The sequence below is a fragment of the Marmota flaviventris genome, chromosome 15, assembly GCF_047511675.1.
Source record: "Marmota flaviventris isolate mMarFla1 chromosome 15, mMarFla1.hap1, whole genome shotgun sequence".
Lineage (NCBI taxonomy): Eukaryota > Metazoa > Chordata > Mammalia > Rodentia > Sciuridae > Marmota > Marmota flaviventris.
In genome coordinates this window covers 32908467-32930172 of record NC_092512.1, presented here as the reverse complement: position 1 = coordinate 32930172, position 21706 = coordinate 32908467, and the positions used below count along the sequence as shown (strand labels likewise).

The 21706-nt window shown below is 36.6% G+C and overlaps 1 protein-coding gene across 2 annotated transcripts in view; it reads right to left on the bottom strand.

The window, feature by feature from the left end:
- Positions 1–16663, bottom strand: part of Lrp12 (LDL receptor related protein 12) — an 82472-nt gene extending 65809 nt beyond the window's left edge. For both annotated transcript variants that reach the window (XM_027949793.2, XM_027949802.2), the window contains exon 1: positions 16489–16663. In XM_027949793.2, the coding sequence (XP_027805594.1) occupies positions 16489–16567 (79 nt within the window). In that variant the 5' untranslated portion in view covers positions 16568–16663. The remainder of the gene's footprint in view (positions 1–16488) is intronic.
- Positions 16664–21706: the final 5043 nt, after the last annotated feature.

Genomic DNA, 21706 nt, shown 5'->3' with positions numbered 1-21706 from the left:
GTTCCCACTGGTATCCAGTGATTTGTTGTTACAATGTTGTGTATCTTATTGAAGTCTACCATTAGGAACCAAGGAGTTTTTATGTATTAGTGTATTTCAGTCAACTGTTCTTTCATCTTTGGCAAACAACTCCTTTATTTTGGCCCCTGTATCCTTTTGGCATAAACTACTAGTCTTTGGTAGTAGCTTCTTTGTTTTATGAAACAACAGAATATTCAGCTTCATCTTTTGCATTTTCTATCTCAGACTAGAATCAGTGATTCATCTAATGAACCTTGGATCCTATCAGTAAGAAGTGGTATTTAGAGACCATACTTATTGTTCTAGTGCTCACTGCTCTGTAGTGCTATTACTGCAACATTTCACTGGGGAGGCCATAAAAAGATATGTGGCTTTTTTTTTTTATTTTATTTTTTTCCGGTACCAGGAATTTAACCCGGGCACATAACCACTGAGCTACATCCCCAGTCCTTTGTTATATTTTATTAAGAGGGTCTTTCTGAGTTGTTTAGGGCCTTGCTAAGTTGCTGAAGCTGGCTTTGAACTCACAATCCTCCTGCCTCAGCCTCCCAAGCTACAGGAATTACAGGTATTCGCCACCATGCCCAGCTAAAAAGATATGTCATCTTAATCTATGGTCAAAGGCTTATATGTAATATAGTCTTTCTAGAAAGCAAATCCTAGCTCTGATCATATGAAAATCATTTAATTCCTTGTACTTAAATAGGAGTCCACTAAGTCCCATTTAAATGGGAGTTAAAATAGGGTTCCCTCTCATAGTTTTGATAAAAAAACACAGCATTTAGAGCAATAATTAACATATGAGAAGTACACAATTAAAATTAGGCATCATTTTATTTTTATTGAGAACTCTGAAAATATTCCAACTTTTGATTCAGTGATGCTACTTTACAATGCAATCATAGGGAAAGTAATAAAAAATTAATACAAGTTTGCTAATTATAGAATTATTTAGGAATGTGAAAAATTGTAAGGGGCTGGGGTTTGGGCTCAGTGGTAGACTGCTTGCCTCACACATATGATGCACTGGCTTCGATCCTTAGCACCACGTAAAAAATAAATGTATAAATAAAAATATTGTGTCCATCTGCAGCTAAAAAAAATTGTAAGAAAACAATCTAATATTCAACATCAGAAAAATATTTATAGAGAGAAAGTGATATGGGAAAATGCCCAAGCTAGGTTAAATACACCAAAAAGCTCATGAACCAAAGATTATCATTTCTACTAGTCAACTATAAATGCTCATTTCCTTGAGCCCAAGTCAGTTTTATTTATATGTCTTTATTAATCATTTTTGAACATTTGATATAACAGTTTGATTTTTACATCTCTACTAAACTTGTAGGTGGCATTTATCTGCATTTTTCTGACTGCTTTTGCAGTTAATCTTTGTTTCTAATTTTATTAGCTCTCCAATTACTATTTCTATAAATTGCCTTTGTCCATCTACTGAGCAAGGAATAAAATTAATATTTGATGTTGAAAGTATTTGCATAAGTTATTTAATAGCCTTACAACAAACCTTAAGGGTAGGTAATGTAAAATTCAATAACTCAGCATCTTGCCATTTAGAAATCCCAATTAATAGCAAACCAGATTTAATTTAGAAAACATTAATAATACGGCATCTCTGGCTCATATATCAGAAGTATCATCAGAAGATAAGTTCTAGTAACAAATTAAAAACAAAGTAAATGCAGAAGGAATTAATCAGCTTGCTTATAAAGCTGCACTGCTACAAAGCAGTATGGCATAATGATTAAGAGCATAGATTCTAGGACCATGCCACATGGGTTCAAATCATCATTTTCCCATTTATTTACTCAGTATTTGACTGAGGCTAAGATACTAACTTCTCTGTGCCTCAGTTTTCATATCTGTAAAGCGGATATAATAGTAGTATCTATGCTGACGTTGTTATGATAAGTAAATGAGAGAGAGAGAGAGAGAGAGAGAGAGAGAGAGAGAGAGATTGATTTAATTTGATAAGTAAATGAAAGAAAGAAAGAGAGAAAGATGCATATAATCTCTATATAGATGTCTATCTTAATGAAATAAAATTGACAGCTGGAAGTTAAACTCTCACAATTACAGTCAGTTGATTTTTCAACAAAAGTATCAGGAAAATTAAATGTGGAATAATTTTCAACAAATAATGGAACAACAGGAAGTCACATACAAAACAATAAGTTGACCCCTATCTCACACCATATTTTAAGAAATAGATCAAAATGGATTGTAGACCTAATATAAGGGCTAAATTATAAAACTCTTAAAAAGAAAACCTTCCTGACTTTGGACTAGAAAATGAATTCTTAAGATATGGCACAAAAAGTACAAGGAACAAAATAAAATACAGATAAATTGTAATTCTATCAAAATTGAAAACACTTGTGCTTTGAAGGACACCATCAAGAATGAAAAGGAAAACTCCAGAACAGGAGAAAAGGATTGATATCTACAGCTCAGCTAGGCATAGTGGCACATGCCTATAATCCTAGCAACTCAGGAAGCTGGGGCAGGAGGATCCCAACTTTGAGGAGAGCCTCATCATCTTAGTGAGACCCTAACCAACTCAATGAGATGAGACCCTGTCTCAACATAAAAAATAAAAAGAACTTGGGATGCAGCAAAGTGGTAAAGTACAAAGTACTCCTGGGTTCAATCCCCAGTACCAAAACAAACAAAAAAACTCCAGTATACACATACATCTGTACAACTCTCACAACTCAACAACAAAAAGACAATTTAACCAGTTAAGAAATGAGCAAATGATTTGAATGAATATTTTTCTAAAGAATACACACACACACACACACACACACAGTCAAACAACACATGTAAAAAACCTCAACATCATTATATATTAGGGAAATGCAAACCAAAACCACAATGCCATACCACTTCATACCCTTTAGGATGAATATAATAAAAAAGAGAAAACAAAGCGTTAGTAAGGATGTGGAGAAACATAACCTTCAACACACTGCTAGGTAGAATGTAAAATAATACTGTTACATTTGGAAAAGTTTGGAGTTCTTCCAAAAGGTAAACATAAAAGTTACCCTATGAATTAGGAATTCCACTGCCCTGTATATAGCAAAGACAAATGAAAATATAAGCTGACACAAAAATCTTGGTACATAAATTTTCACAACAACGTTAGCTAAAAAGTAGAAACTACCCAAATGCCTGTCAATTGATGAACAGATAAAATATGCCTTTGCCAGAGATTGGAATATTATTAGGCCAAAAGAAGAATGATGTACTGAATTATAATATAATATGAATGAATCATGTAAATATTATGCCAGGTAAAGAAGTCAAGACACAAAAGACCACATATTACATGATTACATTGATAAGAAATGTCTAAAACAGGCATATATATTATAGCATCACAAAGTTGATTCCTGATTGCCAAGGGCTAGAGGGAAAGAACAGAGTCACTATGCCACATATAGGGTTTCCTTTTGTGCTGAGGTAAATATTCTGAAATTAGTTGTGATGGTTGCACAAATCTGGATATACTAAAATCAACTTAATTGTACAATTTAAAAAGTTGAAGTTCAGTGTACAAAGTTTTTATACTTTTTAAAGAAAGCATATTACACCATAACCAATTGGCTTATCCTGAGAATGAAAAGTTAAATATTAAAAAAAAAAAATCAATCAATGCAATTCACTATGTAACAATCTAAAAAGAAAAGTCACATAATGACATCAGTGGACATAGAAAAAAAAAACTTTTCAAAATACAACATTTGCTTATGATAAAAACTTTCAGCACACTAGGTATAGGAAGGAACTTCTTCAAGTTGATGAAGGGCATCTATGAAAACCCTGCAACTAATATACTTAATGGTAGAAATTGAATCCCACACCCCCATGGTGGAAAACAGGTAAGCATTCTCACCATTCCAACTTTACTTAGCATTTAAAAAGTCTTAGCCAAGGCTATATGTGGAAAAAGAAAGTGAGAGAGGACAGCCAGGCCAGCAGGCATATAGTTTGGAAAGACAAAAACAGCACTGTTCATATTAATGGATGAAATAACTATACAGGAAATCCCAGAGAAATTTAAACAAAAACTCACAGAATTAGTAAGTGAGCTATCACATTTCATATATACAAGAAAAAAACAACTGAAAACCAAAATTTTAAAGTAACATCATTTTCAATATCTGCCCCCAAAAGAAATGAATATATATGTAAATACATAGATGTATACACACACACACACAGAGGATCTATATGACAAAACTATAAAACACTAATAAAAAAATTAAAGGCTTGAAGAGATCAATCTTGCATTCATGGATTAGAAAACATAACATAATGAAGATGTTGATTCTTCTCAAAGTCAACTGTAAAACACAATACCATTCAAAATCCCAGCATGAGTTTTCAGATAAAGACAAGCTGATTCTAAAATGTATACAGAAAGGAAAGGAATTAGAATAGTTAGGAAATTTGGACAAAGAATGAAATTAAAGAGATTACACTACCCAATTTAAAGACTTAGTATAAAGCTACAGTAATGTAGACTGTGGTAATGGCAAAGTGATTCATACAGAACTGAATGGGGAGCCCAGAAATAGACCCATGCAATATGGCTACTTGATCTTTGACAAAGGAACAGAGGCAGCTCAATGGAGAAAGGATAATTAATCATTTCAACAAATAGTATGAATATGCAAAAACAGAGCCTTTACAATAAACCACACACCTTACAAAAAGATAAATAAAAATGGACTTTAGATCTAAATGTATAGCATAAAATTCTGAAACTTTTAGGAAAAAATTTAAAAAAATAACTTTCTAATCTGGGGTTATGCATACAGTTCTTAGAAATAACACCAAAAACCATAATTCAAAAAAATCTGTTAAGTTCAACTTTATCAATTGCAAAAACTTTCTGCTCCGCAGGTAGCACTATCTAGAGAAAAAAAAAAGTTAAGATATAGATTAAGAGAGGAAAAAAACATTTAAGTCTTCTCAAAACTCAACAGTAAAAAACAACCCAATTAAAGATGGGTAATGAACGTGAACACTTAAGTCAAGAGGGCAAAATGTATGTGAAAAGACGTTTAATATTATTGTTCATTTTTAAAAATGCAAATTCAATTCAGGAAGTATCACTACATAAATTTTAGAATGACAAAAATTAAAAAAAATATTGAGAATACCAAGAGTTGGTGAAGATCCACAGCAAGTGGAACTCTCACACATTGCTGGTAAGAATGCAAACTGTTAACAACCACTCTGGAAAACAGTTTGGTAGTGTCTTCTAAAAGCAATCCATACATAAAACTTAGGACACAGCAATTCTACTTCTAAATATTTAACCTACAGAAATAAAAACTTTCCACTCACAAACCTGTACAAGAATGTTTACAGCAGACTTATATATAATAGTCCCAAACTGAAAACAACTCAAATATCTATGAAATGAACTAGTAAAACTGAGGTACACCCATACAATGGCATATTGTTTAACCACAAAAAGGAATAAGCTATTGAGTTAAGCAACAATGTGGATGTATCTCAAAGACATTACACTGAGTAAAAGCTCCAGTCTCAAATAGTTATATATCATGCAATTCTATTTATACAACATCCTCAAAAAGACAAAAAAACTATGGTAATAAACCCATCAGTGATTATCAAGGATTACTTTGGGTAGGCAGAGGATGTAATTAATCATAAAGGAATAGCAGGAGGAACATTTCTGAGCTGTTTTGTATCTTGAATTTGGTGGTAGCTACGTGAATCTGTATAAGTGTTAACATCAACAGAACTTTACATTAAAAGGGTAAAAAGTCAAGTTTCTGTAAAATTTTTAAACAAAAATTTTTAAGAATCAACTTAAAAGCTTAAAAGAGTAACAGAAGTTAATAAAATAGAAAACAAGGAAATCAATACACCATGTAACTGAACCAAGAAGTGGTTCTCTGAAAACATCTAAAATAGAGAAACCTGTGATAAGTCTTTTGAAGAAAAAAACAAACAGATGGGTATGAAGAATGGCAAAGGAAATATAGATGTAGAAAATACTTTTAGAGTTCTTCTAAACCTTCAAGAAACATAACATCATATATTTACTATAGCTAATTAGATCCCTATTTAAATCAGAGAATAAAAATAAAACAATAAAATACAAAGCAGAGCTAAATCAAGAAGTCTGATTCTAATTCTCTCTAATCCACCCATAAACACCAATCAAATAAAATACTCTAGAGAGAGGTTGGATAACGGTACCAAAATTTAGTTATATAGAAGAAAGAAGATCTAGTACTCTATAGCACAGAAAGGTGACTACAATTCACAAGAGTTTATTATATATTTTGTAAAGAACTAAAAGAGAAGAGTTTGTAGGTTCCCAACACAAAGAAATGACAAATGTTTTAAGGAAATGAAAATGTTAATTACCTTGATTTAATCATTAGATTATCACTGTATCCTATAAATATATACAATTGTATATATACAATTTACTTAAAAAAATCAAACATTCCTCATTGTAATTTGAGGGAAAAAGTAATGTGAAATTGAATTCTAAACAAATCTCTTCAATTTTATCTATATTCATTTGTATTTTTCTTATGGGTCGTAACTATAGCCAACCATCTTATCTGGTGCTCAAAGAAACCTTTATACTAATGCTAGAGAGAAAACTGGATGTTTTATACTTAAGGAAAGTGTGCCATTCAGCATCAAATATATAAAACAGGTACAATGAGGTGATTTAAGAGACTTTTAACCCCCTGACTTGAGTTCAATTCACATTTAGTATTTCCATCCCCCGCCCAACAGCTCCTGCCTTTCATATGTGAGTTTCACTTACCATGGGACCAAGCCATCTCCACTAAGGTATTTACTGACTTATTAATATATTCCTAAGGCCTGTTCACAGGTAAGGATCTACTTATTGAAGGCTCATCTCTATTACTGCACTCAGTGAAATAGAGTTTAACCACACTAGGAATGAAAACATTTCTTTCATCAGCTCTTATTAATGCAAAACTATTCATCTTTATTTTCCTACTATAGTATTTACACTATTCATGAACAAACACAACTCTTTTACTAATAATAATAGAAAACACTGAAATCTTTTATACTGCTCCTGATCACCAAAATCAACAACAAAACTGACTATAAACTGATCTCATCAATATAAATGCAAGTCTAACAAATATTAGTAAATGTATCTAGCTGATTCAAATGTATCATTACCATCTTGGTTTGGAACTTTCATAAAATCAAAAATGTTTCAACACTAGGAATCACATGAATGTAATTTACGCCAGTTATGGGTAAATGAATCTACTTGAAGATACTTATTCAATAAGTATTGTCTGGCATAGGTATATGTTTCACACACATAACTCTAGCTCTATAGTAATGTGCATAAATGTAAAACAATTCCACTCATTATATTTTTTGTTTGTTTTGGAAAATATAGCTATTTTTCATTTTATAATTTTTATTTAACATGTTATTTATAGTAACATAATGGGTTTCTTACTGTCATTTTAGATGAATTAATTTCTTAACAATTTCTCAATTTTAATTTCTGATCTTGTCAATGCACATATATCCCCCGTTTAAAAAAACATTTTTTTGGATTCCCCAACAATTGTGGAATCCTGAGATCTACCAGTTTGAAATACTGCTGTACTATATTCCTTTATGCTAACATACCATAATTTATTTATCCATTCTACCACTGATGTACATCATGGGTTGTTTCTAGTCCGGGACTACAATAAATAGTTGAGGCTAGAATATTCTTGTACATATCATTTGGCACCCACACTGCATACCTTCTTATGCTGAGTGCATACCTAGAAGCAGCACTGTTGGGACACCAGGGTTGTTATTCAGCTTTAATAGACACTGCTTTTCAAAGTGACTACAGATCATTCAAAACATGACTACTTTAATTAAGATGAGCTGTAAGTATAAAATTTACACAAGATTGTGAAGACTCAGCATGAAAAACTTAATTCAGAATATGTCATTAATAATTATTTTCTATTGATTTCATGTTAAAATGATAGTAGTTTAGATATTCTAGGTTAAATATATTATTAAATTAATTTCATCTGTGTTTTTAGTGTGGCTATTGGAAAATTTAAAACTAAATGTAATGATTTACATTTGAGGCTTACATTATTAAACAGATGTTTCCCTAGCTTTGAGTAACCAAGAAAGACTTTTCCAAGGGGGCAATATCTGAAGGAAAGCCAAGTGATTGACAGGAGTTAGCCTAGTGAAGAAAGTAATGCAGGAAGGAAGATAAACCAGGCAGAGGACACAGTGTGTGCAAAGGCCAGGAGGCAGGAGAACCCTACAGTATAGCAGGAAGGTTGTGTGAGGGAGGAGGAAAGAAAGCTATGAGAGCTGTGAAGGGCAGTGACACAAGATAAGACAGAAAAGTAAAAGCTAGACAATCATGAAGGCTCTGGTGAGTTATATTAGTATTTTAAGAATAGGAAACTACTGTTGGCTTTTACCAAAGAAAGCTACAAAATCAGAATTATACTTTAGATGTTGCCTGGCTGCTGTTAGGTATGAGGTGACTGAATCAGTCCAAGACTAGAGACAAGACTAGTTTAGCAGCCATCACAACAATGAAGAGAAAACAACAAAACAAAAACCCCCACAACAATGGCTCTCTACAAGAAGAGGAAGCAGAAGAGATAAGAACTGTACACAAAATCATTACTCTCAAAGATTCGGTTTCTTCTAATAATACCTACACTTCACATTTATTTTGAGGATTAATCACAGCATTATTTTGGAAAGACATTCTGTATTCTAACTATTAGTAAAAATTTTAGTGTCATGAGAACAGATAGTAACAATTCCAAGAAATTGAGGGCTGAAGTTTTGGCTCAGTGGTACACTGTTTGCCTGGCATGCATGTGACTGAGTTTGATCCTCAGTGCCACATATAAATAAAAAATAAAAGATCCATTGACAACTAAAAAATATATTTAAAAAAAGAAATTGGATTATATTTCAGAATGTTTCAGATACAAAGATTCATCTTATTTTTCTGCATATTTTCTCTGACATAGGCACTTAAAACCTGAAAGATGCTTTAACTATTAATGAAGCTGTCAGATGAAAGGCTTACTCTTCCTCATATTTGAAAAGGTAAATTCCAGTTACTAAACATTTTACATGTTCCACTTAATTCTAATATTAAAATATTAACACTATTTTTCATTTCTAAAAACTAAAATGTAAATGAATTAAAGGTAGTCTCCTTCGTGGTAAGTACATCAGTGTAAAACAAGTTCACTTCTTCACACTAGTACTAGTGGAGAAGCAAGTTATCAAATATTTAAGAGGAAAACTAGAAAACTATTATGTCAGATTCATTTACTTTTAAGTTTTGAGACCTTCTAAAGTTCTATCTTCGAAAAGGTACACAATCCAGGTTAAAAAAAAAAATGTAAAAGGTCACTTTGTTCTTCTAAATGTGTTCTAAAATTCACTTTTCTACTAATATATTCTTGACTTCCAAAAACATGAAGCAATTTTTATTGGCCAAATAGTTCAAAGCATTTAACTTGGGCAAAAATATTCCTGAAATCTAGTTTTTGTTCTCCCCTTTGCTTCTTACTAGAGACATTCCTCAAGCAGACAAAAAGCACAGCGCTATGAGAGTTAAGTTCCCCCCAGGACCCTTCTCAGTTTCTCTTTATGTATCTTAACTCCTCATACCTTCTTGTTATCTGTTGTACAACTACTCACCACACTATCCCTTCTTGCATTAGGTTTTCTTAACCTTTTCTTTTCTAGAATAAATAACAGAAACTTAGCTTCCAAAGTTCCAAACTTTTCTACTATACTGAAGACACACACACACACACACACACACACACACACACACAAAATCTCCCTCAACCTCTCAGTTCTCTTCCTCACTCTCAACAAGTCATCTCATGTCACATTACTTTGAGGAAATAGAACTATCAGATGTAATATCCACCTTCCCAACCCCAGACCTAAGGAAATTTACACAAATATTTCCCTCCTGTGACAAAGAGGAAGTATCTTTTTTCCCTATCAACAGAGCAAATCCTTGGTCCAAACTCCTGGATTACAACCAAAATTTCCTAACTATGCCCTTCCTACTCTTGCCTATTTCACAATATTCTACACCATAACAATAAACGTATTTCAAAACACAAATCACAATATATCACCTCAACCTCTTCAATAGTTAATACTTAAAATAAAATCCAAATTCTACCATGATTTTCAAAGCCCTCAGTTTCTGCACATCATTCTGACCTTATCCTGTCCCTTAAGGACCACTATTATCCAGGTACAGAGATTTTATTAATTTACTGGTAACACACCAGCTCTTTCATCAGTTCTTTGCTGACCCTGGGCCTTTCAAATCTTATGCAAGGTTCTCTTACTCCATCTCTAATATGGTTAGGTGTCCTTTAGGTCTTATAAATGTATGCTGGCAAAGAAGTCTTCTCCTAATTACTATTATTTACTGTCTGCTCTTTGTTTCTGCTAGAGAATTTATTACAACTCATTGACTGGACTGTAAGCATCATGAGGACAGAAACTATGTTGTTTTAGTCAGCGTTTTTGCTGTAGGATCTGACCAGAACAACTGTAGAGGAGGAAGAGTTTATTTGACGGCTCACAGTTTCCGAGGTCTAAGTCCATAGAAGGCCAGCTCCATTTCTCCAGGTGAGGCTGAATGTGGCCCAACAGTGTGACAGAGGGAAGGAGCCATGTCATGGTGATCAGGCAGCAGAGAGGGACTCCACCATTTTTTTTTTTAAGCATATAAAGCAAGGTTTATTTAAAAAAGGGTAACATAGACTTCTCCCAGGAGGGAGAAGGGGCCACAGCTGGTATCCTGGTATCCCAAGCAGTGAGGGTGTTCTGCCTCTTTACATTTTCTAGGCTTCCTTTGTTCTACTATTCTCTTCCCCCTTATGTCTCTCCTTTCTGTGTACATAACTAGGCCCAGGAGATGCTCAGTGGGATGTCCAAAAGGTGAGAAGCAGATGGGCTGGAGGGGCCAAGGTGGAGTGAACTGGGCAGGACAGTGGACTTAATTAACAACTCCCTGTAGGGAGGGACAATCCTTGGGACAGGTTACCTTACACCCTTCAGATACAAATACCAATGCCAAAGCCACATCCTAATTCCCACCTCCTCCAGCCACACCCTACCACTTTAGGGGATTAATTCACTGATTGGGTTAAGACTCTCACAACCCAATCATTTTTCCTCTGAACCATCTTGGATTGTCTCACAAATGAGCTTTGGGGAGGGGGGGCATCTCACATCCAAACCATAACATATGTCCATCGTTGTGTACCTAACAAGGTACCACACAAAAGCAAATGCTCAGCCAGTATTTGTTAAATGGATTAATAGTGAAGAGACAGGATTAGGTTGTAATACTGACTCTAGTACTTCCTAGAGGTTTGATCTCAGATAAGCCACAACTTTTCTGAGTTTCCATTTTCTCTTTTATTAAAAAGGAGTAAATGCCCCTATGATTGCTAAATGAGACCTACTGAAAATTATCAATAAGTAAAGACTGAGTACAGTATCTTAACTTGGTAAATGCTATAATAAACTTAATAAATGTTAGGTGCCTTTTCTCCCTTCTATAGCTTAATGAGAATTCCCTAAGTTATTCCTGTGTGGAAACTATATATATATTTGCATCTACTTAAAAAAGAATGACATGCACCTGAACAGATTGATAATATGTATTTACAAAATCTAATCCTAAATCTTAGAAAATGGGGATAAGTAATGTACATCTATTTACCTCTCTCTCTTAAAAAGGGATGAATGTGGGTTGAGGAAAAAAGGAAAGAAACAGAATGTAAAGGTAACCTTAGAAATTAGAGATCATCAAGTTTACTTCAATTCCTAAATTTAGAACAACCTTCATAAAAATAAAGACTTGCACCAAGATGAGGAACAATAATCTAAAAATCTAAAGTCAAAACATTTTCTATTTGCTTAAACTTATATAAATCTCATCCAACTTTTAATATATTGGCCTCCTTTTTTACTTTTTTCTTTAAATTGTTAATATCACTGATAAAATTTAAGAAAAAAACAAAAACAAAATACAATAAGCAAAAAAAGCAATAATAAAACACATCGGATCAGAAACACAACAGTTTTCCCCAATCCCTTAAATTCTTGATACACTTTAAATTTCTATGTACAAAAATTAAAATCAATATTTTCTTCAACTGCTATTCACTTTTCAGTTTAACATCCTTCTTATGCTTTCTTCACCAATTTTACTTTCTAGGAACCTTCCAAATCATTTACCCTACATCATTCAAATCTCCTCTGTACTCTTCCTGGAATATTACTAGCTCTCTAAAAGTGGTCATTCAACACTTTTTGCCTGATAACCACCTTGAATGTTGTGGAACATACTGTCTCCCTTTGTATTCTCACTAGGATATGGATATAATTTAGATTCTGAACTCAAGGAAGAGTTTATGTTAAGCAATTAATTCAGTTTTATTCAACATATTTTATGTAATCAAGTTTGACTTCTTCAGAAGTAATTGCTATCTGGCTTACTCTTTTTTTCTTTTGTTCCAGTTATTTCTACAACCTTTCTAAAATTGGAACTTCTAGTCTATCTTTCAATTGGAAATTTTTAAAGTGCTGCTGAATGTTCCACACAATTCATGGGAAAAGATTCATCCATTAGACACAGAATGCAAGAGAAAAATAATATTGTACATTACCACAACATCTAGAACAGTGCAATAAAAACTCTTAGTTACAATAAGTTGAAAATCAGTTAAAAAATGAATTTTATCATGGGTCAGTCGGAGTACATCAGGAAGAGTTCTGACCGCTACAGAATGCTTTGGCAACAGATAACCAAAAACTAACCATCTGCAACTCTTCAAACTCTTAAAACCAAAACAAACATTCTAAATTACATCTTAAGACTTCATCTAGGGCAGTTTTCATCAAACTAAGGATTATAATTTATTAGTGGGTCTAAAATTAGTGAGTCCAAACAAGCAAATAAGGAAAGGAACAGTGGGAGGGGGGTAGAATATATAGAAAATATCTGGGTGTATCACTGGTAGTATAGGTATTATTTTCATAAACTTTGTTTTGTTCTCTCTCTCTCTCTCTCTCTCTCTCTCTCTCTATATATATATATATATATATATATATATATATATATCAAAAACAATGTAAATTGTATTCTAAGAGTGGTTTTTAGTCAAAGTCAGAAAACATTGATTTGGGAGACAAAGAGAAGCAGAAAGAATAAAGCAATGCAACTGCCACAACTAAATTTTGGTTTGGGAGGTGAGCAAGACCAAGAGTTTCTAATGACTGGAAGTCACAAAAAACTACTCTCTGCTCTGATGATAGGCCCAGGACAATGCCCAGCTCACAGTTGCCACCACTAATGTTTTAATCCCTTCAAACTTTGAACTGCTGCAGAGATCAACCTTCACTTTCTCCTCCTTTTAGGCACTTTCAATGCAGTGAAGCTATATTAAGTTCCCAAAAGATAATTATTGGTACTTGGACAATTACTCCTAGAAAACATTAACTGTAGGCTATTGTAAAGACTACATAGTGTAATTCACACAATTTAGAGTTTCAAATAAGATTTTGGAATCCAGCAATATAATTTCAAAACATAATAGTCACATATCTTAGTGCATGAAAGATGGTTATATGAAGAGTAAAAACTCCAAGTAAAGATACTTTTTATAAAGGTACATAAAATGTTTCAAAGATTCAAGGCAACAATTGGAACCCTTTAATGTTGCAGTTAATAAATATGAATCACACTGTAAGGAATTAATATTGAAATTCCCTAACACTAGCCAATAAACCTCCTTTTCTTCACCAGATCTATATTAAGAATGATGTGGAATATTCCGTCATTTTGACAGCATTTCCTAATTATTTTTGAAGTCACTTTAAAAAACAAAAACACTTTCTGACTGTATAAGGGGGCTTTCAAAAGTCACAGCTAACATCTGTTCTAAGAGGCTTAAGGTGGTGACTCTTTTTCAGGATGCATCTACTATTCATCACAACTACATATTCCAGTCACCCAAATCTTATTATTGTTATGGAAGCATATCTCCTACTACTGTTATATTATTGTAGCTTTTTTTAATTGATATAAATCCACATTTGGCTGGAGACAGGATACACAGAGAGCTATACAGAGAATTTCCTCAGTTGCAGGTGAAGGATTCCTTTAATCTCTGCTGATACAAAGTTCTATCTGGCTCAGTACCTCCTTTTTTCTTATACTTTGAAATTTATTGTGGCTTGAGACATCAACCTTTAGCATAATTACCTGCTAGTGTAATTATGTGGTCCCACACTATTGGAATAAGGAGTTTCAGTCTTTGACTATTAACCATTCCTCACTCAACACAAATTCCTAAATGATAAACCTCTGAGAAGCATCTACCAGAAAGCCACTTTGTATGCAAGTATAAAAAACGCACCAAGACAAATTATAGGGTTCACAACCTCTTATCCATAGAGGCAAAAGACTTTTAGTTCAAACAGTAAGGATGCAGGTTTTATTAAAAGAAGAGCCCATTTATTTATCTAGTCTGATCAAACATCACAGGAATTCACTTCTGATTATAGTGCAGCACATGGACAGCTGGACATTCCTAATCACCCTAGATTAAAGATTCCACTCACTTTCTTCTCTCTTGGGCCATTACACCAAACTTAGAACACATCTATACCCACCTTCAGGCTAGAAGAAGCAACATAATAGCTTATTGATCTCTGGTGTAGACCCAAACCCACAAGTCACCAGGCAAGCAGGGATTACAGCTACTTCATGCAACTAACAATCCAAAGTCATACACTGGGTTTTCTGGACCCACAAAAGCACATCATTAACAATTACTACATCATATGTGGACCAAACTACCTTCTTCCCAGAAACAAAAATAATATATGACTCAGGAAAGGGAAAAAACACATCATGAATTACACTGAAAAGACTATTTGTTGGCTCCAATTTAGGTTCACAAATGTTTTTTTTTTCACGTAGTGTAATTTCTCAGGTTTTAAAAGTTATCAACACATTCAATGCCACAGATAAATGCTTTCAAAAGAGATGATACTTGTTCCTGAAATACATATCGACTGAACCCCTTCACCACCACCATTATACTAGTCGAATTAGTTTATGGCAAAAAACTTAAATTAAAAAAAATTTTTTTTTAGTTGTAGATGAACATAATGACTTTATTTTATGTTTTTATTTTTATGTGGTGCTGGGGATCGAACGAACCCAGAGTCTCACACATGCTATGCAAGCTGAGCCATAACCCCAGCCCAAACTTAGACTGTTTATAAGTAAAAATTACCAAAAAAAAAAAAAAAAAAAAGGTAACGTAATTATTTTCTTCTGGAGAAATAAAAGCGATACTCCAAAAAGAAAAGGTGGACTGTTTTCTCTGAAACTGCCTATCAATGCGTTTAACTGATGAACTAAGGACAGTGAAGTCAGAGGTGGAACTCAAATCTCTCAACCGAAGAATGTCCTCTCCAATTAATTCCACTTGGATCTTGTTCTGATCCCCAACGCAAAGTAAAAACACAGTCCTGATGTATAGGACTTCACAGTTCAGCCCTCGCTTAACCTGAAAGGGTGTCCCTAACTCCACCGATCTACAAGACTAGAACAAGGCAGTGACAACAGTAGCTGACGATGATGGATGAAATGACAATTGTGCTACGACTCGAGCAGACTTGCACGCCCTAAGAGGGAAAGACTGAGAAGGGGCTGGAAACTATTTTCTGGCCTTCTCCCGCGTGCTCCTCCCGGTGAACCAACAGGATCCTACACGCCCGGGACCCACGGAGCCTCGGGCCCTCGAGGTGGAGAGGCAGGATTTAGAAAGCAGCGGGGTGCTTGCTTTTCCAGAGACCCTAAAGGAATCGGTGGGGTGGCAACATCTCCGGGGAGAGAACTTCCAGACCCAGGAAGGGCAGGGGGTGGCAGGACCGTCCCGCCGGCGGCGGGGGCGACCTCCCCTTCTTTCTCACAGTCGTACATCTTTGTGTGTGTGGACTGTGCCGCGGCTGCGAGCGCGCGAGGAGCCGGCGCCGGGGCCCTCCGGCTCAGGTCGGGAAGTCCGCCGCACCCCCTTACTCCACCAGGCCCCCTGGCCGGGACCCCCAGCCCCTGGCCCACACCCCGAGGGGCTCCAGGTAGGCGAAAGCATCTCCGTGTGGGGACAGCCCTCGCGCCGCATCCCCCCCCTCCGCCCCCCGTCTCCGGTCTTTGTCCTGCCAGCGGCCGGGGTCTCCCCGCGGGTCTCCCGGGAAAACCCCGTCTTGGAGGCCTCGGGGCCCCGGGTCGCCCCAGCTTTGTTCGGTCAACACGGAACGAGGGACGCGGACACTTACCATACACCCCAGCGAGGAACAGCAAGACCAACGCAGACCTCCACCGCGGAGACTCTTTTGTGCTCCAGCGACGGGCCATAACCACGGCAGATGGAGGGAGCGAGGAGATGGAGGAGGAGGAGGAGCTGGGGCCAGACGCCGCTGCCGCCGCCGAGCCCCGGGCTGCTCCCTGCGCTCTCCGCGGCGGCGGGAGGGGGAGGGGAGGAGGGGCTGTAGCCGCCCGCGCGCGCTCCCTCCCTAAGCCGCGCGCCCGTTCGCACCCCGGGCGGCGCGAGATCCCCGCGAGGAGCAGCCTTCCCCGGGGCAGGGGCAGGCAGCGCGCGCGCTGGCGCGAGGCGAGGGGGCGGCGATCACCAGGCTCGGGCCTCGAGCCGCACTGGGTAGCGGGCGCCGCCTCCCGCCAGACGGAGCGCGAGTCGGCACCCGCGCTCATCCGTGCAATCGGCAATCCCCTGGCCCGCCTGCCTTGGTTCCCGCCCCGCGCTCCGCTGGACTTTACGAGTCCCGGTCCGTTTTCCCCGCGACTGGAGCCCGAGGAGTGAGGCAGTGCCAATCGATGAGCGAGCGCGCGAACGCCGGTTGCTGGTTTCCCCGGAGCTGGAAAGCGGGCCCCTAAGCGGAGCTCCGTCGCTGCCGGAGCCCACCTCGCGGGCCACGCAGGAGGGGCGGGCGGAGTTGGGAGGGTGAAGGTGGCCACGTGTGGGGGAAGAGTAGGTGGTTGGAGGCTGGGAACTTGGGAGTTCCTTTCCCTACCCGCCACCCGGTCCTGTCCCGGCTTTGGGATCGGCGCGGGCTGAGGGTGTCACCAGTTAGTGCGGGCTGGCGGCACCGGGCAAAGGGTCGCGGGTAGGTGGAAGTGAACGCAGGCTGGGGAGCTGGATCTGACGCCCACGCTTAAGGTGCGGGGGATGAGCAGAGCTAGGTTAGTGTGGAGCAGTTCCAGTCGGTCGGGGAAGCTGTTAGACATCTCGCGGCGGGGGCGGGCGTCTGCAGGACTCCAGCGCTGGGTTGGAGCGGACCTTGGGGTCGGATGCTGGAAAGAGGGATCATTGGGTACTCCCTAATTTCCTTAACACCCCCCGCCCCCTGCTCCCAACAAATGTGACCCTTCTTTCCTTAGAACCCGTTGACACTTGTAAACATATCTGTAGTGACACTGGTGCAGCACACCGCCTGCCTTGTTTTTTTAAAATGCTTGCCCAGGGTCTTATCTCTTGTTAGATTTATCGGTAGCCTTTATAAGCAACGATAAATTATTTTATTATATACTGTCCTACTGGTTATCTCTCTTTAGTCCATAACAATCTTGTGACATAAATATTAATCATATTTTATAGATAAGAAAATAAGACTCATAGAGATTAAATTACCCGAAAAGATAGCAAAGAAATCGCTTGAAACAGTTTTTCTCATTCCAAAATCAAGATTATGTCCCCTGTACCACAGCAAACTCAAGCATAATGCTTAGGGCATAGTAAATGTTAAATTTTAAGACATCCTTTTGGTGAATACATGTAAGACTTTCCCTGTGTCTGCTCCTGATTTGTCTGCTTTAAGATCCTCCCCCCGAAAAAGGTATTCCAGAAGAAAAATAAATGTTACAAAATTATAATTAAGAAATCTTGTATCATCTGCCAAAATAAATAAATGATCAGAACTCCAAAAATGTTTTCCATTCTCTGGAGAAAAGGAAGCAACTTCAGTGCTCACCCAACAACCTGCAGATTTCTTTTCTGGTTTTAGGGTCCTACCTTCCAGTTGCTTGTTTCTTGAGATCTTATAAATTGTGCTGTGTTTTGGTGGGGTCGCTTGCAAAGCAAAGAAGTAGATTGGGCTGCATCCCCTCCTCCACAATGGTACAATGGTACTTTCAGTACCATTTCAGCAACCCTGTCCCCAATACAAGACACAGGATGGATGTCCTCATCAGTCCCTTACTATCCCTGCATTAACACCCCTTCTACTCCTACACTTTCTTATTTACCTTAAACATGTTAGGTCTTAAACTTGTCAGGTTCTCAAAACTTTGGTAAGCAGGCTCCTTTAACAATCTTAAAATTTAGCTCTAAAGAGCTTTTGTTTGGGTCATATCCATTGAAATTTACTATTAAGAAATTAAAACAAATTTTAAACATTTGTAAATTATTCTATAATAAAATGTGTTACACGTTTACATTGCTATTTTCTAAAAAATTAGAAGAGTGGCATTGTTTTCCATCTTCATAAATCTTAATCTGGTTTAAGACAGCTGTTTTCTCATATGCATGCAATCTGTTTCAATATATGGTTTTGGTTGAAGTATATAAAGAAAAGATAGAGATATATAAATTGGCAGAGGAAGGATTTCGTGTATCATTTGAAATACAGTCTCAGGGCCAATCCCACCAAATATAGGCTAAGTATCCCTAATCTGAAAATCTGAAATGCTCCAAAACATTGAGCTCTGAGGGTCAATAAATTTCAGAATTTGGAGCACTTTAAATTTCAGATATTTAAATTAGAGATGCTCAACTAGTAAAGCCTATGCACATTTTCCAAAATCTAAAAAACTGAAATATGAAACTTCCGGCCCCAAGCATTTCAGATAAACGATACTCAACCAATTTAAAAAATTCTTTAAGTGTCTATCTGAACATCTTTAAAACCCGAGTTCTTTGTTGTTTATAGGAAAGGATGCAGTAAGTAGATATAAGGATGTTTCATGGAGGAACCTTTTTATTTACGTAAAATAATTCTAATAGAATATCAGACATTGGTAAGGAAAATGGTATGGAATAGGTACAACCCTTTTATCACCTCATCTACCTACTGGGTATCTAGGCTGTTAGATCAAGTACTTCATCTGAGGAAACCAAAATCCATTAAAACTAACTGTAAAGTAGTTTGTATTGGTTATGGTTCTCCTGTAATTACATTACTGATTTTGTTTGGATAGTCTTCTGATCTGCATCCTATAAATAAAGCATAAATCATGTCCCTGGGACCCATGTGGTTCTTTGTGTGTGTGTGCACCCACAGGCATGTGTTACTGAAGATTTAACCTGTGGTAGTCTCCCACTGAGCTACAACCCCATCCCCAAAACCCTTATATTAAAATTTTTATTTTGAGACTGATTCTTGCTAAATTGCTGAAGTGGTCCTTGAATTTGTGATCCTCCTGCCTTAGCCTCATGTGTTGCTGAGATTACAACCAGAGCCACCATACCACAGATCCATAGGTGAACTACAGAGAGTCTCCTATGCTTTCCAAGATTGTATTAGAGTTGTGTATTCATGTACTTTTATAGGGAGAAGATTATTTTCAGTAGATGAAAAACCATGTCAACCAGTAAAAACATGTTTAAGAAAAATTTAGTAATGCAACTTTTTCAGTTGTTTCTCCAGTGGATCTTCAACTTCTCAAGAACGTGTCATTGGGAGTGAAGTAGTACACAGACTGCTTCTTTCTCCCTTAGCATGTTGGGAAAAGCTCACAGTCCTCCACCTTATGGTGGTATGCCTCAAATCTTTTTGTTTGATTTTGAAATTTTCTACTTCTCCCTTGTTTATCATCTCATACAGTGGTTAAATTTTTACTCTTGTCACCCATAAAAATCCATTCCAGCTCAGTGTAGACCCTGCTCCATTTATTAGCATCTGAAAATATCATCTACACTATGAGCTGAGACTGGGAATTTGTCTACCATCTTTTATTGGAAAGAAAATTGATGATAGTGGATTTTCTACTTGGCATGCTGCCAAACAAAGCTAAGTCTTTTAACTAACCCTCAAAGGAATGTTATTTTTTTTAAAGAAAAGCAAACTTAAATAACACATGTAAATAACTAAAAGGGAAAGAAAAATTCTTGTAAAGATGGTAGTTAAATAAATAAGATTTCTTTACAAGCAAATTGTAATTTCCATTGGAGTTGAATAACATCGGGTAGTAAATGAGATCCATCAATCTAGGCAACATCTATACCAGTTCTCTAGCACATTTATTGTGATTATTATTTATTATGTTCTGTGCTCTGACAGCATACCAGCATTGTACCAAGTAGTTAAGGCATAATTCTGCCTCTAAATTAAATAGTCCAAGTCCACAGAGATTTAGTTTTGCCCTCATAAACCCAACTTCTTAACTGTAAAACTAGACCAAAGAGCATGCATGAACTTAACAATAGTAATAAAACTTACCTCTTGTTCCCACCAAGAAAAAGAAAGGAAGGGAGAATCCATTATAGAAATTGGTAGTGAAAAAGCAACACTTAAGACTCTTTGTTGTTGCTTAACGTTAATTTTCAAAATGCACACTTTGTGTTTAAGCTCTTCTTGTAACAGATTGAGGATATGAACTGGAAATGCTTATAGGACGGAAATTCATCCCAAGTTCCCATGAGCACATTAGCAGTGAATTTGGCAATTGTGATGGCAGCTGAATGGTTCTTTCTAGGGAAATATTACTAATTTCAGGTGCATATAACTCATTTATTTGTAATATGCTCAAATTCAAAAAGAATTTGAGGTTACTTAGTATATTTGGCATTTTATATAGTATACTGTAGTGGGTAAAGGAATAGATCTGAAGAGTTTAACAGGGCTTCATTTGATCATGTGTTTGACCTTTGTAAGAACCTAACTTCTTGTATCTCATATTTCATCCCATAAAATGGGGGAGGGGGTGATGAGGCCTCATTTGATGATATGCTTTAAGTGAAATAACAATAATTGTTAATATATATTGAGTGTCTATGATATGCTACGTATTTAATCCTCAAATAATCCTTTGACATAAATACTATTATTATCCTTATTTTTAATTTTATCTAGGTCACACAGAGGTACATGGCCAACATTTAAACTCAGGTAAGTCTGAATCCCAGCATGCATACTTAATCGTTCTATTGTGTTATATGTAATGCACTTACAATACCAGACTCTTACTAGGTACTCAGTAAATGGCAGCTGCACCTATTAAACCCATAGAGATATAAGCAAAACCGTTCTTATCATCTGATATCACATAATTCAAAATAAAATACAATTACTTTCTCTTTCATTTCCAGAAGTAGCCAATATTACCTTGTGTTCTGTTTAAATTAAATAGGCATATACCTTTTTTAGAAAAAAAATTTTAAGAGAAAAGCCTGCTTTTAAAGTTTTATTTCCTTGAATTTGGGAAAACATCAAGTATCAATTAAATAAAGCATCTGTCTGGCTTTTTGTCGCTTGTACTAAT